The following is a 17,741-nucleotide window of genomic DNA, read 5'->3' on the forward strand; positions in this document are numbered from 1 at the left end:
ACATTTTTACAGGAGTATCTCTCTTTTAAACATCACCCTGGAAGGAAGTAAATATTCCTTGAAAGTTGGTGATAGAAGTCTCTATTAAGTGACTAAGAAACTTTCATCTGTCATGGATATCATATCCTTCTTCACTAACTGAATCAGCGTCATCTTTTCAAAATATTTAATACTAAATGGCAATATACAATCATCCATAGATGCAGTGAGTTCATATATTTCAAAGTTTCACTGGTATCCAGATGGATGTAGGACAATTTTGAGGTTCAGTTGAATAACTTGTAAGAAAGGTTATATCGTAATAAGTCATATCTTTTTGAAAATTTTATTTTCCTATTTCTCCCTTCCAATCCTTAGGCAGAGAACAAAAAGTTGGAGTAAACTAGTGATTTTTGTTTGTTTTAAATAATTTCCCCACACCCTGCGTAGTTCAAAAACCATTGTTGAGAATCTCTATTACAAGTAATTAATGAAGAATTTAAGGAGGACAGTATACACATCAGTGGCTAGAAGTTATCAGTGTAGCAGTCAAGCTATGGAATGTTTGTTTAAACTGTCCTCATCATTTTTAGATGGTAGTTACCAGATCCCACTTGCACTGGGCTTTGTAATCTTGGGACCACACTCTGTTGTTGCAACCGGATATGAAAACCTCCAGGAACTTTCCACTTCTTCTTTCCAAATCAAGCCTAAATTCCACTGCCTGACTTTCAGACCCTCCATAATTGGTTTTGCTTTGCTTATTTAACCACATTTTCTACTATTTCCCATTGTCAACTCTTAGCTCTGGTCAGGCTGTTAAAACTATCTCCAAACTTACTTTGGTAGGTTTTGATTCTCTTTATTCTTCTGTGTCTCAGCCTTCTCTCTCTCTCTCACACACACACACACACACACACACGCACACACACATATGTACACATGTATGCACACATAAGCAAACATGCACACACACACACTATACTGTCTTTCCCTTTCCCTGTGGTCTCTCCACATCCTATGTCACTTTAAGGTTGAGTTTAAGTCCTTTATTGTCTAAAGTGTTCCCTTGATCCGTTTGACCATCCCCTCTTCTGAAATGCTGCAGTATTGATCAGCTTTATTAGCGTTTAGTTAAATGCTAACTTTTGGTGTTCAGTTGTTTTCTCTCTTGGTCTTGTTTCCTGAACTAGATTGTGAGCTTCACAGGAACAAGCGCATGCAGTATCTCTTTGTCTTTACCACAGTGCTGAGCTTAGGGGAAGTTCACTAAATATTCACCAATTTTTTTTAACCACCAAGTCAATCAGTAGACCATGGTTTCTTCTGAAAATGGATGTTGTGGAAGGCCTAAAAATTGAACCGTTCTGTATTATAAATCTTTTTTTTTTTTTTTTTTTTTTTTTGCCACACCATGCGGCTTGTGGGATCTTAGTTCCCCAACCAGGGATCAAACCTGTGCCCTCGGCAGTAAAAGCATGGAGTCCTAACCACTGGACTGCCAGGGAATTCCCTGTATTATAAATCTTTATATTACTTGTGAATGATATTTAAAGTTTGCTTCAACTTAAGATATGTACAATAGGAAAATATAAAGTTACATGTGTAATTTATACTAAGCCCATGCCCTTCCACTTTCTCATCTCTCATCTTGTGGTTTTACTGCTTCTAGTTTTTTTGGTGTCATTGAGTTTAGCATCTTAGGTGAGAGCCAGGTAGTTACAAGGATGATTGTAGGAAGAATCCCATTTTAAGGATCTTGACGTGGAGCACCAGAATCGTTTGATTATATCCAAACTTATTTAAACTAGATTTCTATTATTTAAAGAAGAAAAGGGGTATGCTATGAAATTGGGGATATTCTCGCACATAGTGAGCAGGAAGTTTTGTGCACAAGGATCTTTGAGTCCATCAAACTTGTTGGTGACTTGGGAAAAGGTGAAAATGCTTTGCATCTCTAGAGTTTATATCCTTAAGTCTGGTCCCACTGTGACTTGGAAGAGGCCCCTAAAATGCCACAGGTATAAAAGGTTATGATCACCCAAGAAGATGTGGAGAGATCTGGATTGAGCCTATCATTCGGCATAGATGAAGCCTGGGAAAGGGTAGTACATACAGGGTGCTGGGGGGAATTGGGGCAGGGCCGACTTTGGCTTCTTTAATTTGGGGGTGGGGTAAGGGGGTCATGAGAGACTATAAAATGCAGAAATGCTGGTGTACCTATTTTTGAGATGGGAGTGAAGAGTAGTAAAAAAAATTGTGACAGAGGTTTCCTTTTAAACTTGGTCCGTGAACTGTTCCCAGTCAGTCTTCTGGTGCAGGTGATCAGATACCCTGTTTTTACAAATCTGACAGGCTGCATTTTTCTCATACCTTTTGGGACATCATGAAGAGCCACTTCAGCCCTGTTAATGAATTTGAAGTTTTTCTTATAGGCAGTGGAAGCCACTGATTAGGTTTTTAAAAATTAATTATTTTTGGCTGCGTTGGGTCTTTGTTGCTGCACGCGGGCTTTCTCTAGTTGTGGTACATGGGGGCTACTCTCTTGCAGTGCGTGGGCTTCTTATTGTGGTGGCTTCTCTTGTTGCGGAGCACAGGCTCTAGGCGCGCGGGCTTCAGTAGTTGTGGCATGCGGGCTCAGTAGTTGTGGCTTGCGGGCTCTAGAGCACAGGCTCAGTAGTTGTGGTACACGGGCTTAGTTGCTCCGCAGCATCTTCCCGGACCAGGGCTCGAGCCCGTGTCCCCTGCATTAGCAGGCGGATTCTTAACCACTGCATCACCAGGGAAGTCCCCCTTTTTTTTTTTAATTGAAGTATAGTTGATTTACAGTAAAATTAATTATTTTTGGCTGCGTTGGGTCTTTGTTGCTGCACGCGGGCTTTCTCTAGTTGTGGTACATGGGGGCTACTCTCTTGCAGTGCGTGGGCTTCTTATTGTGGTGGCTTCTCTTGTTGCGGAGCACAGGCTCTAGGCGCGCGGGCTTCAGTAGTTGTGGCATGCGGGCTCAGTAGTTGTGGCTTGCGGGCTCTAGAGCACAGGCTCAGTAGTTGTGGTACACGGGCTTAGTTGCTCCGCAGCATCTTCCCGGACCAGGGCTCGAGCCCGTGTCCCCTGCATTAGCAGGCGGATTCTTAACCACTGCATCACCAGAGAAGTCCCCCTTTTTTTTTTTAATTGAAGTATAGTTGATTTACAGTGTTGCGTTGATTAGTTTTAAGTAGAGAAGTAAGGTGATCATATTTTCATTTTTGGTTAATTACTCCTATTGCAGGGTGAAGAACCACAAGGGGAGCTAGAGTAAAGGTAGTAAGGACCCATCAATTGAATTCTTAGAGCTATCACCTAATAATACAATCTGTGGCCGTTAAGCCTTTTTTTTTTTTTTTTTTTCCTGCGGTACTCGGGCCTCTCACTGTTGTGGCCTCTCCCGTTGCAGAGCACAGGCTCCGGATGCGCAAGCTCAGCGGCCATGGCTCACGGGCCCAGCCGCTCCGCGGCACGTGGGATCTTCCCGGACTGGGGCACGAACCCGTGTCCCCTGCATCGGCAGGCGGACTCTCAACCACTGCGCCACCAGGGAAGCCCCATTAAGCTTTTTATGTAACCTTTGATTTTGTTTTCACCTGATGCTGTGCCTCTTCCTAAAAGTGAAACTTCTCATGACAGAGTAACAGTCTCTTCTAGAAGAGTATTGTGCAGTGTGGGAGTTAGAGATGGCAGGAGCCGTGTCCTGTAGCAAAATCTCCTGTGGGACTTCTCAGCAACATCCATGGCTTTTCCCCTTCACTTTGGGCCAGAATGAAACACTGTTATTGATGGGAATCTGCCGTATTCTCAGGTGAGGGAACCATTGCACTAGAGCGTATCTTTTCTCTGATGATAATATTAAACAGGGGAATAAACAACCACATAAATGAAACAGTTTTCTTGTGAGCTGATTCTTGTTTGTTACAGAAAGAAAAATGTTAACTGCCCAATCAGGTCTTGCTGATAAGCACATTTCAGCGTATTTGTGTTCCCCAGCTAGGTGTGTTTTTGTTGGAGTTTAGATTTTTGCGTGCTGGAGGGAAGAAAGTTCCTTCAGTCCATTTATTTGCATGATAAAAACACCAATAAATGACATTTTTGACAATTATCACTTTCAGCCATTTGGAGAGAGTAAAATTTTTTTTTCATGACCAAGGTTAAAAGACTGTCTGATTACTGTTGGGTGTTTCTCTTTGGTTTTAAATTCTCTTGTTTTCAGAACATGCTCAGAAAAAAGGGTTAATCTTGAGACCACAGGTATGAACAGGTCTAGGTATGTGATATGGTTTTGCAAGGTGCTACAAATGCTGCCTGAGTGTAATGTGACACCAGGTAGGCCCAAGTGGCCAATGATGGGAAGTGGAGAACAATGTGAAAGAACCGGCCTTTCAGGTCTGGGGAGTGAGTAATTGCAGCCTGTCCTCTGAGTACTGGAACTGTTCTGGGGTGTCAGCAAAAAGGCCAAGCATAGAGAAGTCAGCCTGTTCCCTTGATCATATTGACTTTGTGGGGTTTTTGTTGTTGTTGTTGTTGTTTTTTCACTTTAACATGGTTGAAGCTAAGGTGAGCTTATTCAGGTTTCCAAGGCCTGCTTTGGCTTTGCATATATCACCAGAATACAAAAAACATCAATTTGTGTTTCATTCACATGGAAATAAAAATGTACTTTTGAAAAAAAGTTCTAAGTACTTCACTTCCCCTGCCTCCCCCTCAGTTTCAATGAAAGATGCCTAAAACAGCGGAGCTACTTAAAAGATACAGATGGTTATATATATGGTACTTATATGATCCCAAGAACATATTTTTAAACTTTTTCTACATTTTCTTGAATTCCTTGAATATTTGAAATGAGTTAAAGGTGGTAGTACAGAAACATTTTCTTTTTGAATTAAGAGAACCCTGAATGCAGTAGGGAATGATTTGCTCCTCTGTGACATTTACTTGTATTTTTTCCTCTTCTATTTTGTGTATAGTGTACATGATTTAGAGAGTGCTATGCAATGAGATTTATTTTACAATTAGTGTCTTTTTTTGTTTGTTTCCTTATTCAGTAGAAACTGAGAGACTACCCTTGTTGGGGGAGGTTAAAGTCTGGTTACTTAACTGTAACTACATTTTGGTGTGTTTATTATTTTTTTCTTATCTACAAGTTTTTAGTGTGATAGCAATATTGTATTCAAAGAACTAGCAAGAAAAATGTCAATAAAATTTATTTTAAAGTATTTTAATGAGTTATTGTGGTAGCTTTATAAAAAGGATTACTGATGTTTCCTTTTCACTTTTTTAGGCTGAGTGAAGGTAAAGCAAGATAGTATGATATGATAGAACTTGGAAACGAACAACAATAATAAAATTTTAAGATTTAAAGCAATAATAGAAAAATCTAGAAACTCCTCTTTTTCAGTTATTCCACATAAAAATGTGATTGAAAATGGTTTACCAGGTAGCAAATGTGTGTAAGGGATTTCTTATTTGTCCAGATATTCTACTAATGAAAAATACTAATGAAGTTCTATTAATGTAGAGAATTGGGCTGGGAATTGGGGAAAAGTAGAGAATTGTTGTTTTCTTTGTCATTAACTGTCTGTGTGACCTTGGACAAGTCAGACTGTGCAAGGCCCAAATTCTCTAACTGTTCAACAAATGCATTGTCCTAAGTAATCCTTACATCTTTTTTCGTTCTAAAAGTGTGTGATTTCACACTTTTCAGATTGAGAATGGGCAGACCCTTGGAAGATTGTATAGAATTTATCTTGATACCACTGATTTATTATTTTCATTTCTGCTGGGAGCTAATATAAAGCATTCTACCATACTAGGAAACAACTGGAAAGGCCTAACTATGGTCTGTTACGGAAGAATTCCAGTCATTACAGTTTATGGATTTATTGCTTGCTTCTCATTTCTAACCTGAATAGCTTCTCTTCTCTCACGTTTCTTACTCTATTTTCTTTAATTTTTATTGTATTTCTTCTAGATTCATGGTTTTTCCAGTATACTTCCTGTTCTTACGATGGGTGTATCTGTATGCTGAAAAGGGTGGTTTATCAGGTTACCACTTCATATAAAAATACTTTCCGTTCAGGTACTTGGCATCTGGGGTTACTACATAGTTCCAGTTCTTTAGATACTCCCCGCCTTGTAAATACACACACACACACACACACACACACACACACACACACACACACACACACACACAGAGTCTGAATACTTTATTAGAGATAGTCATTCAAATTAAAGGTAGTCATTCTACCACCCATTGCTCTAAGCTGGTGTATTTTACCTTCTTTGGACCAGAACTGTCTAATCTAAAAACTTATTCCTCTTTTGTTTGATTGGTTCCCTTTGTCAGTTTTCATATTGAGCATAATGAGTTGGTAGCCTAATAACTTCCAAAGGTTGGCAGTGATTTTTAAAAAATATCATTATGAATTAATGGGTTTATAGCCCCTTGTGTTTAAAGGCCTTTTGAAGGGAACTTAAATTTGCATTCAATTAGGGATTAGAAGGCAAGTGTGAAAAGTATTAAAAACTGATTTTGACTATCATATGTTTATAACACCTGAAATCTTTTATAATAAGTTATATAACAACCATTTGAGTTGGTTGTAGTAGCCAGTAATGTGGCTGAGGGTTTTGTATTTACAATCAGTAAATTCATTTTGTTTGGATTAGGGGCATAATGGAACTCTGTGTTAAGGGAGCCTTGCCAGACAGGGTGTGGTCCTAACCTTGAAGCAATTGGATTTATCAAACAGGTGCCAGATTTTTAGGCACTGGAGTAGAATTATACTTTTGTTGATAATGGGGCTATAGTGTTCTTTGTTGGAGTCTAGCAAATAGCTGTGGTAAAGGAGACTCCTAGGGGGTATGGAAATGAGACTTAAGGAATAATTTGTTATCTGGCAAGCGTGTGTTACATATCTCTTGCACTGTACATAGATCATAATGAAGCTAATGTTTATTGAGTAAAATTTATATGCCAAGCATTCTGCACATACATTCGCATCTCATCTTCACAGAAACTCTAGATTTTTGTGGTGTTATGCCCATTTTACAGAATGAGAAAACTGTGGCTTATACCTGTTTTGCAGGAAGAAGAGACTGACGCTAAGTAAGTAACTTGTCCAAAGTCACAGTGCAGAAGATTCAAACCCAGGTGGTCTGATTCCAGAGCCTGTGCTCCTAACCGTTTTGCTTGAGCTACTACTTTACCTTAAATTTGAAGCTTAGTTTGGCAATAAGCGGTGAGGACCTCACTGATGAGACATTCCTTTGGCATGTCTCCTTGAAGAATAAGAATATGGTCCTTACCGAGTTGAAAGATATGACAGCCAGCTTGGGGAGTTTTTATTATTTGGTAGATTCCCAACTGGATGACTGCACAAAACTGTGCAAGTAAGTTAACTGTCTGTGTCTTTGTGTTGAATGAATAGTTTTCACTTTTTACTTGTTATTTTATAAAGACTAAGTGACACTTTGAAAATGAAATACGTTTGGGAACTATTAATACAGCAAAGTGTTCCTGAATATAATACATAGAGCTAATGGTTAGTAAATTCAACCAATTTTTAAATTTCCTGAAGCCCTTATAATTTTGTTAGAGTAGAAAAAAGGCCTCTGCTTTACCCTGAGTACCCATGTTTTTTCCATACTAGAGCAGATTTGAGGAGTAAAATGATAAGTTTAGTTTTGGACATGTTGTAGACATGTTGACTGAGCGGCACTGCCATGGACTTATCCAGTAGGCGGTTTAGTGAGTGGGTTTGGGCATTGGGAGCTGAGCTAGAGAAGGAAATTTGTTTTTTCTAATTTGATATATGTATTTACTTAGAAACCTGTGTTCTAGGGAATACCCTAGCGTGGCAGTTCAGTGGTTAAGACTCCGTGCTTCCACTGCAGGGGACACGATTTCCATCCCTGGCCGGGGAACTAAGATCCCACAAGCTGCACGGTGCGGCCTAAATAAATAAATAAGAAGAAAAAAAAAACATTAAAAAGAAAAAGAAAACTGTGTTCTGAACTATTGCAGCATAAAGGATTTGGGTAGATTTAGAAGCTGTGTATTGTAGTCATGGACAGAGTCCTGATTTAGGAGATGAAGATTCTAGTTGTAATTCTGTTAATGCTTTCAGATTGTGAGACCTTGGACACAGGACTCAGTTTACTCATGAAAAATTGAATCATTGATCTAGGTGTCCAGTCTCATCTCTTGCTGAAAAAATTTTAACACACTGAGACTGTGATATTTAAGTACCTCTAATATGTATGGGTGGTACCTCTGGATCAGGAATTAGAAAAATTCTTCCCAAGAACCACCTTGGTGCCGTAGGCTGTATAACTACTCAGAGAAGAGGAAGAGCAGTGGGATAGAGTGAAAGAAGACAGAGGGTCAGGGGCCTAATGAAGCCAATAAAGTAAGGCAGGAGCTTTCCTTTACTGACATGTTTTCAGTTTATGAACTTCTATATAGAAGTGAACAGAATAAAGGTATCTCTTCCTATCCTAACAAAGGCTTAGTGATCATGGGCTGTCATTTCAGTTTTGGTTGATTACTGTTGGTTCCTAGTGTGTACTGTAAGATATAGGTATGTTGATTGCTTGTCCTTATTTTTGAGACTAAAAAAACATTTATTAAAGAACAGTAGCACTGTGGAAGTGCTAGTAAGAAAAGGTTTGTGACTGCAATGGAAAAGAAAGTGAAACTTTGCACAGATGTGTTCACATTGGTCATTGGGACAGTGTCACCTTTGTATTTATGAATAAAAGGATTTCGGAATAGTCTTTTGGAACCTAACCTTTTACAGAGAAACTTTTCTATCAGGAAACATCCCTTGATTCTGGTTATACTTTCTTACTGTGGTTCTTTAAGTTTAGAATAATGATTTCCATCTTATCGAAAGTATTACAGTAATTCTTTCAAAGAACATACATAGAGTGTAAATATCTATGATAGATTTTCAAAACAATATCTGTCATTAATATTATCCTTTTTATTATTAGTATTATATTATTATCATTAATATAATCATTTTTATTATTATTACCAAACGCACAGGTTTGGTAGGTACAGAAGAGACTTTAGACAATGGTTATTTACCCAGAGAAGTTTTGCTCTAATTATTGTGGTGCCTGGTACATAGCTTTGCAAATAATAGACCCTGAAACATGTACTCAATTGAATTAGGGGGACATAATTTTCAAGTGTGAGACAGTGTACAGTTAGTGCTAATTTGGTGGTAGGGGCAATAAGTGCTGTATTTTTGAAGGCCCATGTAGGTCAAGGCATAGAGGTCAGGAGGCTCTGTGAAAGAAATGGGACTTGAGCACTGAAGGATAGAGAAGATGGGAATGGGTACTGAGAAGTGGGAGGGGAATTCCAGGAATGGGGAATAGTAGAAGTTGAAAATGGAGGTAAGAATGAATGTAGTTTGTGTGGAGGACCTAAGAAGGAAAGCCTAGTACAGAAGAATTGGGTGAGAGTTTAAAGGAAAATATTGTATGTATGTTTTATGTTTCCATGTCTGTCTGATGAATTTTGGTCAAAGTACTTTCCCCCGCACCAGACATGGTGCAGTACTCAAAAACTACCTAAATAGTAGTGCTAAAAATACTTTCCCAGTGTTGGAGTTGAAGCCTTTATTAAAAGAGATGGAGTGGGTGTGGGAAACTGCTGGGTTAGAATTTAGTGAGTAGAAATGTTGAATTGAATTGAATTCTTAACTCTTTTTTTTTGATTTCCTGTTAGGGAAACCACAGTCATCCATGATGACCCCTAGAGTCTGCAATATATAGGAAATTGGCTTTACTGAAATTAGGAAAATGAGTATGTGATTTAGCTAGCACATACTGGCTGGATTTAAGTTTTCAGGGAAACTGATTCACGAGATCACCTTCATTCCTGAACTTGTCTCTTTAAAATTAAAATTGTAAATGCTGTTTCAAAGAACTAGATGTTATTTAATGAGCTTATTTTTATGTCTTTGTCTTTTCATGTCATATTTATGGCCATAACCGTATGAAGCAATATTTAATAAAATTGTGATAAACTTTTAATTTCCTTTTACTTTTGTTAGTAGTGGTAACTTTAAAAAAATATTGTTAAATATGCATAGATCTTTGGCAGGCACTCTGTAAAGCTTTTCTCCCTCTGCTGTGAAATTGTTTTCACTCTTAAGTTGCGTTTCTGTTTTTCTATTGTAAAGTGCACTTCTTTGCATGTTCTAATTTGCCATGACGTGGTCAAGTGCTGTTTCCTTCCTGTTGCTTGCAAGCCTGTGCTAGAGATAAGGATACATTTCAGTGCATTAAAAAAGAAGCCACCGAAGACAGGCTTAAGCATGGTAAAGCATTCTACTTATCAGAAACCTTTTTAAAGAACAGAAAGAGTGCGCTTTATTTCTGCTTATTTTTAAAAGCTCTTAAAATAGTACTATTAAACTTTAAATGTATTAGACAGATTTTAAATCCTTATATATATTAGGCCTAACAAGGATACTGTCTGAATGTTTCTATTAAGGCAAAAATATATGTTATGAAATTACTCATGGAGTAGGAATTCCTCTGTGTGGTTTGCTAAGTTAGTAGAAAGAAGGAAATTGTTTATATATCCTTTATTGCAATTACAAAAACCTAGTTATGGCTGGGTGGATTTTTTTTTTTTAATAAATAGTACTTTGTAGTTTAATGGGGGTTGTGGGGGAGAATGGCTTCATTTTCAGTAATGAGAGGTGATCTTATCTTAGCAGGAATGAAATCTTAAAAGAAAATATATGTCTAGTTTTTTAAAAAAAAAAAAACAACAACCCTGTATTCACTAGTCATGTTGGTTTTGTTTAAAAACATTAACAAAAAAATGCTTTGGAGACATTGCTGTCTGTATTAACTGTTATATTCAAATTAATATGATTGCTTTCTCATAACTAACTTATGTTTTTCAGGTCAAGAAGTTCTAGAGAAGAAAAATTTCAGAAAAATTGCCTCAATTTAAGTAAAATCCCAGTGAACCAAGAAAATTTGAAGCACCTTCCTTAAAGAAAACCTGGTATACAGTAGCTTCACAGACTTATTAGCTTGGGTTATTTACACAAATTGGTCACTGGACTCTGCTGCCTGGTACTTGAACCTGTTTGGAATTTTTCTCATGTGGATCTAAGGGGAATGCTTTATTATGGCTGCTGTTGTCCAACAGAACGACCTAGTATTTGAATTTGCTAGTAACGTCATGGAGGATGAACAACAGGTATGAATGAGACTCAGAGAAAATTGGATTTTAATAAATTTATTATTTTGCTTTTTCTATTTGTCTCAAAATTTTTTCCTTTAAAAGACAGTAGGAGAAACTTTATTAATGTAAAAATTTAGATATTAAAAATGTGGAGATAATGTGATTTTATGTGTTAAGTACTAGTTAATTCATTAAGAAAGAATCTTATCCTTAGCTTTGATGTGGTAACAAGGATATAATACTTTTGGGGTTAGCTTGTTTTTCTGTAAAATGAGACTTAACAGGAAGTACCTTAAGTAATTATTTCAGAGTACTTTGAAAAGTTCTAGATGACATACTGACAAGACATGTAAATTTTTCTTAGGACTGGTGATTGTAATAGTTGCTTGCAATTACAGTTTTAATATATGTGGTTAATTAAGATTTGTAATCCCGGACTATTTCTTCAAGGGGATGGAAAGATGTTAGCAGTCTCATTATCAGACATCATTTCAGTCCAAAGCATGTTACTCTGAGGAATTTACTTAACTTCTCTAGATCCTGATTTCATCATCTGCTGAATGAAGGGATTGAACTGAAGAATTTCTAAATTGGCTTTCTTTTATTGAATTTATACAAGATGTGTAAATTACTATTTCTAGAGTGTAAGAAAGATCCAAGAGATAATGAGAAAAGGACTGAGCTAATTCTGGTCTCCCCCCTCCCCACTAGAGGTTCTTGGGACTTTATAATTTACTTCATGTTGAACAGGTTATTTGGGAATGTAAGACGTGATGTGAGAGAAATCATGTGTTAGAAAGATTCATTGTACTGGGAAAAATATTTTGAGGGCTAGTAGACTTAAAATAATGTCTAATAAAGTTGATTTAAATATTGAAATAAGCCTAATCCTAAATATCTAACTTTAATGGGCCAATTATAATGTATAATGCTTTTATTCTAGGTGATTCTTACTTTTGGCAGGGTATTGTAATTGCTTAGTTCTTTGTATTGTACTGTTGAGTGAAGAGACAGAATAAAACATTTATAAATAAACCTACAAACAGTGAGAATTTCGATTAAGGTGCTGTAAAATCAAGGTGAGCTTTGGCTAGGGAGGAAAAAAGTGTGAGGGAGAAGATTGCATCCCAATTAAAAATAGTTTAAGGATTTAATCTAGGGACAATAGAAAAGACATTTTAGAAGGAGAAAGTGTTTTGAATTTGTTTTAAAACAGTATGTTTCTGTATACGTTAAGGTTTGAAAACTGTGTGTTTACTGTGCAGCCCTCGAAGATGAAAGATGTGGTGAGGTTTGTTCTTGGGATGTGGCTACAGGGGACAGAGCTCTAAGCTGCTCACTGGTATATGCTTCCAGTGCACTGGCTTTGACACTCTTTAACCATAAGAAATACGTTTTACATCATGGTGCAGCATTCATACATGTGTCTGTATAGCCTTAGAAAAAGTTTTCCAAGACAGTACCTACCCTTACCATCTGTGACGTACTTAGTTTAACTTGGAGAGGTTATTGATGACTTTGGACAGGGAGGTGTACTCATACCTTAACATCAGAATGCACGTATCTATTTTTTCTTATTTATTTATTTATCTATCTATCTTATCTATTTATTTATTTATAAAAAGTTATTTATCTTTTATCTAACAAAATGAATATGTATTAGTTTTTTCAGATATTATTATAAGGACTTAACAAATGTGAAACATGGGGCAAATACTATCATCCCTATTTTACAGTGAGGAAATTGAGAGAATAGATAGGTTGAGTGACTTACCCAGAGTCATACATACAGTTGGTAAATAGTGGAGCTACAGCTTGAACCCAAGCAGTTTGACTCTCACTAATGATGTTGAATACTCTTGCCATGATGTGTGCTGATTGTACTATATTATAATCAGTTGGCCAGGTTTAGGGTTTTTCCATCTGTGGCCATGAGCACAGCAAATTTAACTTGATGCTTGCAGGGGTAGATCCAGTAGTGTCAGATTTATTAGCATCTTATCTATTAAGTAGATGTAGTTCTACTTTGTTGTTTTTTGTTTCCTTAAATTTGTTTTCGGTATAAAAGTCATAGCATGCCAATTATAAAACAAGTCATCTAATAGAAAAAGAAAGTAAATAGTGAGAGTCTCTTTTCACTTACTGTCCCTAATCCTGTTCTCCCCAGAAGATACCAGTATTGACTATTTGATGTGTAATTTTTTGGACAAAGGCCTAAACAAAAGAACAATATACCTACATACCAACCTATATACACAGGTTGTTTTTAAGATACAAATGAAGGAATGTAATATCTTTTTTGTGACTTATTTTCACTTAATGTATTATAAATATTTGTGTGTTTGTATGCCGGCTCTGCATCATTTATTTTTCCACATGGTGGATGGATTGTAATTTATTTTACCAGTATTTGATCATGGACAATTGGCTATTCCCACTAGTTTGCTAATATATTATAAATGAGTATCCTTGTTTGAGAGGCAATAGACCTATAATGGTTAAGAGCTCAGATATTGGAGTCAGAGCACCTGGATTTGAATCTTTGCTCCACTACTTATTATCTCTGTGACCTTGGGCAAGTTACTTAACCTCCCTGTGTCTTCGTTTCCTTATCTGCAAAACAGGGATCATAATAACAGACTTGATATTATAGTTAGGGTTGTGAAAATTAGATGTGTTGATGTATATAAAGTTCTTAGAACTGTGCCTGGCACACAGTAATATTTACTGAGCACTGTCATTTTATTACTTCACGCACGCATGCATGAAGTGTGTAGTGTATCTTTGTACACTTGTATGACTGTTTCTGTAGTAAATTTTTGAAAGTAGAATCACTGAGTTCACTAAAAGTATATTCAAAAAACTGTATCAGTTTCTACTGCCACTAACAGTGTATTTCCCAAACCATCACTAACAGAAATCCTTTTTTTCTTTTTGTTCAGTCTTTTTTTTTTTTTTTTTTTTTTTTTTGTGGTATGCGGGCCTCCCTCTGTTGTGGCCTCTCCCTTTGCGGGGCACAGGCTCCGGACGCGCAGGCTCAGCGGCCATGGCTCACGGGCCCAGCCGCTCCGCGGCATGTGGGATCCTCCCGGACCGGGGCGCGAACCCGGTTCTCCTGCATCGGCAGGCGGACGCGCAACCACTGCGCCACCAGGGAAGCCCCTGTTCAGTCTGTTGGGTGAAAAAAATTACATTAAAAAAAATTACGTTTTACCGTTTAATTTTCATTTTCTTCACTACTAGTATTGAGGTTGTGGGATTGTTCCATTAGCTTTATTTATTGTTGCTTTGAATTTTCTTTGAATTTATAATATCCTTTTGCCTGGTAGAAGTTCTTTATATATTATGAATTTACATCAGTGTCATTGTCTTCTAATTCATTGTTAATGGTTAACTCTCTTTTTGTGACATGTGATGCAGATATTTTGTCCCAATCTGGTACTGTCTTTTAACAATATGATATGTCATGCCCTATAGAAATTTTAAATATTTATGTCATAAAATTTACCAATTTTTTTGGTGGTTTTCGTTTAGGAAAGCTTTTCTTACCCCTAAAACTATTAAATATTCTCTTATATTTTCTTCTAGTATATTTTATAGGTTTAACTCCTTAGTCCATATGAAGTCTACTTTTAAAAAAAATTAATTTATTTTATTTTATTTACTGTTGGTTGTGTTGGATCTTCGTTGCTGTGTGTGGGCTTTCTCTAGTTGCAGCGAGTGGGGGCTCCTCTTCATTGCGGTGTGCAGGCTTCTCACTGCGGTGGCTTTTCTTGTTGCGGAGCACAGGCTCTAGGTGAGTGGGCTTCAGTAGTTGTGGCTCGCGGGCTCTAGAGCACAGGCTCTAGAGTGCAGGTTTAGTAGTTGTGGAGTATGGGCTTAGTTGCTCTGCGGCATGTAGCATCTTCCTGGACCAGGGTTCGAACCCGTGTCCCCTGCATTGGCAGGCGGATTCTTAACCACTGCACCGCCAGGGAAGCCCTGAAATCTACTTTTGTAGGATGTGAGGTATAGGGATCTGACGACTCTCCTCTCCCACAAATGGGGATATTGGCCCTTCACCATTTATTGAGTGTTTTATGATTTCCACACTTAGACTGCTGCCTCTGTTGTATACTAAATTACCATATGTATAGACTTTAGTTTTGAACTTGCCCTAGTGTATTTTATTCCATTTACCTGTTTTGTATTGTGCCAATCTCACATTGCTTTCATTAGTATCACTCCATAGATTTGATATCTGATAAAGATATTCTCCCCCCCACCCAAAATTGGGATAGAGTTTTGAATGAATTTTAGAACTGACTTGTTAAGTTACATAACTCTGTTGGGATTTTGACTTTTCAAAGTTAAGAAGTATTTGTATCTTTAAAATAATTTGTTCTGTTTTATGATCCTATATTGGTTTAATTGGTTGGTCTTTATAAAATCACTGTTTGAAGGTACCAGATTAGAATGTATTTCCTGTTTTTAGTTATGGTCTGTGGTTATTAATGTAGTCGTCTAAAGAAACTGGCACCATTAATGTGTGGTTGCCACCACCTTGATCATTTTCCCTTATATCAATTAGTACTCTTTTCAGAATTGATTGGAAGAACTTTGGGCAGAGATGAGGAAAGGGGTGTTGGAAAAGAAATATCAATATTGTCGTTGCTGACAAGCCATTGAGAAGTCTGTTCTTGCTATCCATTCCAAACTGGGCCTGTTTGTAGGGGAGAGTGAGGTACTTCTGTGGGAGAGTAACACTGTCAGTATTGAATTACAGTATACATTTATTTGAAAGTGCCTTGGTTTGACCTTATTGAACAGGTATGTTTGCCTGGTGAATGTATGAGAATAAAAAGAAAGCTGAAGGGTGTGGACCTATGTATCTAAAGAGAAGGAAACTTGACTATATGCTCAAATATTCCAGAAGTTAATTGAGTGAAAAACAGCTGTTAGTTTAATGCTTTTTATAATTTTGATATATTATTACACTATATGTTTTTTCAGTTGTTGGTTCTAAAAGTAGAACTTAGCAAATCATAGTTATTTGTGCTTAACAGACTTAGCTCACTAGGGAGAACCTTGGTGACATGCTAGGGAAAGTAAAACAAATATTTTTATAGAATTCCGTCCCAATGTAAGAAGGTGGTCTTATGACTTTCGTTCTTAGGGTGTAAATTGGCTCACTCTGCTGATTCCTAGACGCTAAAGTGTAAACTGCTGTCTTTTCAACAAGCTGCCCGTTAATTCTCATTCAGTGTTTGGCAGTCACTACCCAGTGTAACAGAGGTCAGCACAGAGTGCTGTGGATACAGAGAAAGGAGCCTTTGACGGCACTGCAGCTTTGGGAAAGCTTCACCATGGAAATCACATTTGAACTGGACCTTGAAGGAAGATCCAGTTTATCTGACAGATGAAGAAGAGGAAGTGTTTCAGAACAGTGGACTGTACCAGAACTTTTGATGTATTTCTCTTGACTGTATAATCAAACTAAACACCTTAACTTAACGGTTAGAAGCTTTTCATAGTGTGACTGTTTCATGCTCTTTTCTTTCTTGTGCTACATTAGTTTTGCCAGCCTACTGTATGATTTTCCCAAATGCTTTTCTGCTTCCCCACTGTTTGATCTTCCACATTCATACCTGTTACCTGTTTAAGTTCTAATCATCTTTCAAGATTTTAGGACAAAACCTACTTACTCCAGGAACTTATCCTAAAATCATCCCTTCAGGAATTAACAGCTTTATCCTGTTATTCCTACATGACTTAATGTCATCATACATTTGCCATGTTAAATTTTTATATATACATTATTAATTTCCCAGATAAGTGCTAAACTACTTGAAGAAAGGGTTGCCTCCCCCCCTTAATATTCCCCATGCCTTTAACATAACTTATAATACATTTATTGGTTGAATCCTCTTAAAGTTTTTTCTTTCTTCTCTTAATCTTGTTGGTCAAATGGTGTGGGATCTATATCTGTTCAGTTATGGTCCTTATTACATCAGAAGGCCTTTTTTTTGTTTTGTTTTGTTTTTGTTTTTTTAACATCTTTATTGGAGTATAATTGCTTTACAAAGATGTGTTAGTTTCTGCTTTATAACAAAGTGAAACAGCTCTGATCTCCCTGTGCTATGCGGCTGCTTCTCACTAGCTATCGATTTTACATTTGGTAGTGTATTTATGTCCATGCCACTCTCTCACTTTGTCCCAGCTTACCCTTCCCCCTCCCCATATCCTCAAGTCCATTCTCTAGTAGGTCTGCCTCTTTATTCCTGTCTTGCCCCTAGGTTCTTCATGACCACTTTTTTTTTTCCCCATATATATGTGTTAGCATACACATATATATGTGTTAGTATTTGTAACACATATATGTGTTAGTATTTGTTTTTCTCTTTCTGACTTACTTCACTCTGTATGACAGTCTCTAGGTCCATCCACCTCACTACAAATAACTCAGTTTCGTTCCTTTTTATGGCTGAGTAATATTCCATTGTATATATGTGCCACATCTTCTTTA

The 17,741-nt window shown here is 37.2% G+C and overlaps 1 protein-coding gene across 6 annotated transcripts in view; it reads left to right on the forward strand.

Moving 5' to 3' along the window:
- The window catches only part of ELF1 (E74 like ETS transcription factor 1), a 107,004-nt gene that overhangs the window by 41,874 nt on the left and 47,389 nt on the right, over nucleotides 1-17,741 (forward strand). For 4 of the 6 annotated variants that reach the window (XM_055089406.1, XM_028497871.2, XM_055089404.1 and 1 more), the window contains exon 2: nucleotides 10,950-11,251. In XM_055089406.1, the coding sequence (XP_054945381.1) occupies nucleotides 11,180-11,251 (72 nt within the window). In that variant the 5' untranslated portion in view covers nucleotides 10,950-11,179. Of the gene's footprint in view, nucleotides 1-3,607; nucleotides 3,818-7,104; nucleotides 7,124-10,949; nucleotides 11,252-17,741 lie in introns of those variants that run through there. The other 2 variants (XM_028497872.2, XM_055089405.1) reach the window with 2 other exon arrangements.

The sequence above is a fragment of the Physeter macrocephalus genome, chromosome 13, assembly GCF_002837175.3.
Source record: "Physeter macrocephalus isolate SW-GA chromosome 13, ASM283717v5, whole genome shotgun sequence".
Classification (NCBI taxonomy): domain Eukaryota; kingdom Metazoa; phylum Chordata; class Mammalia; order Artiodactyla; family Physeteridae; genus Physeter; species Physeter macrocephalus.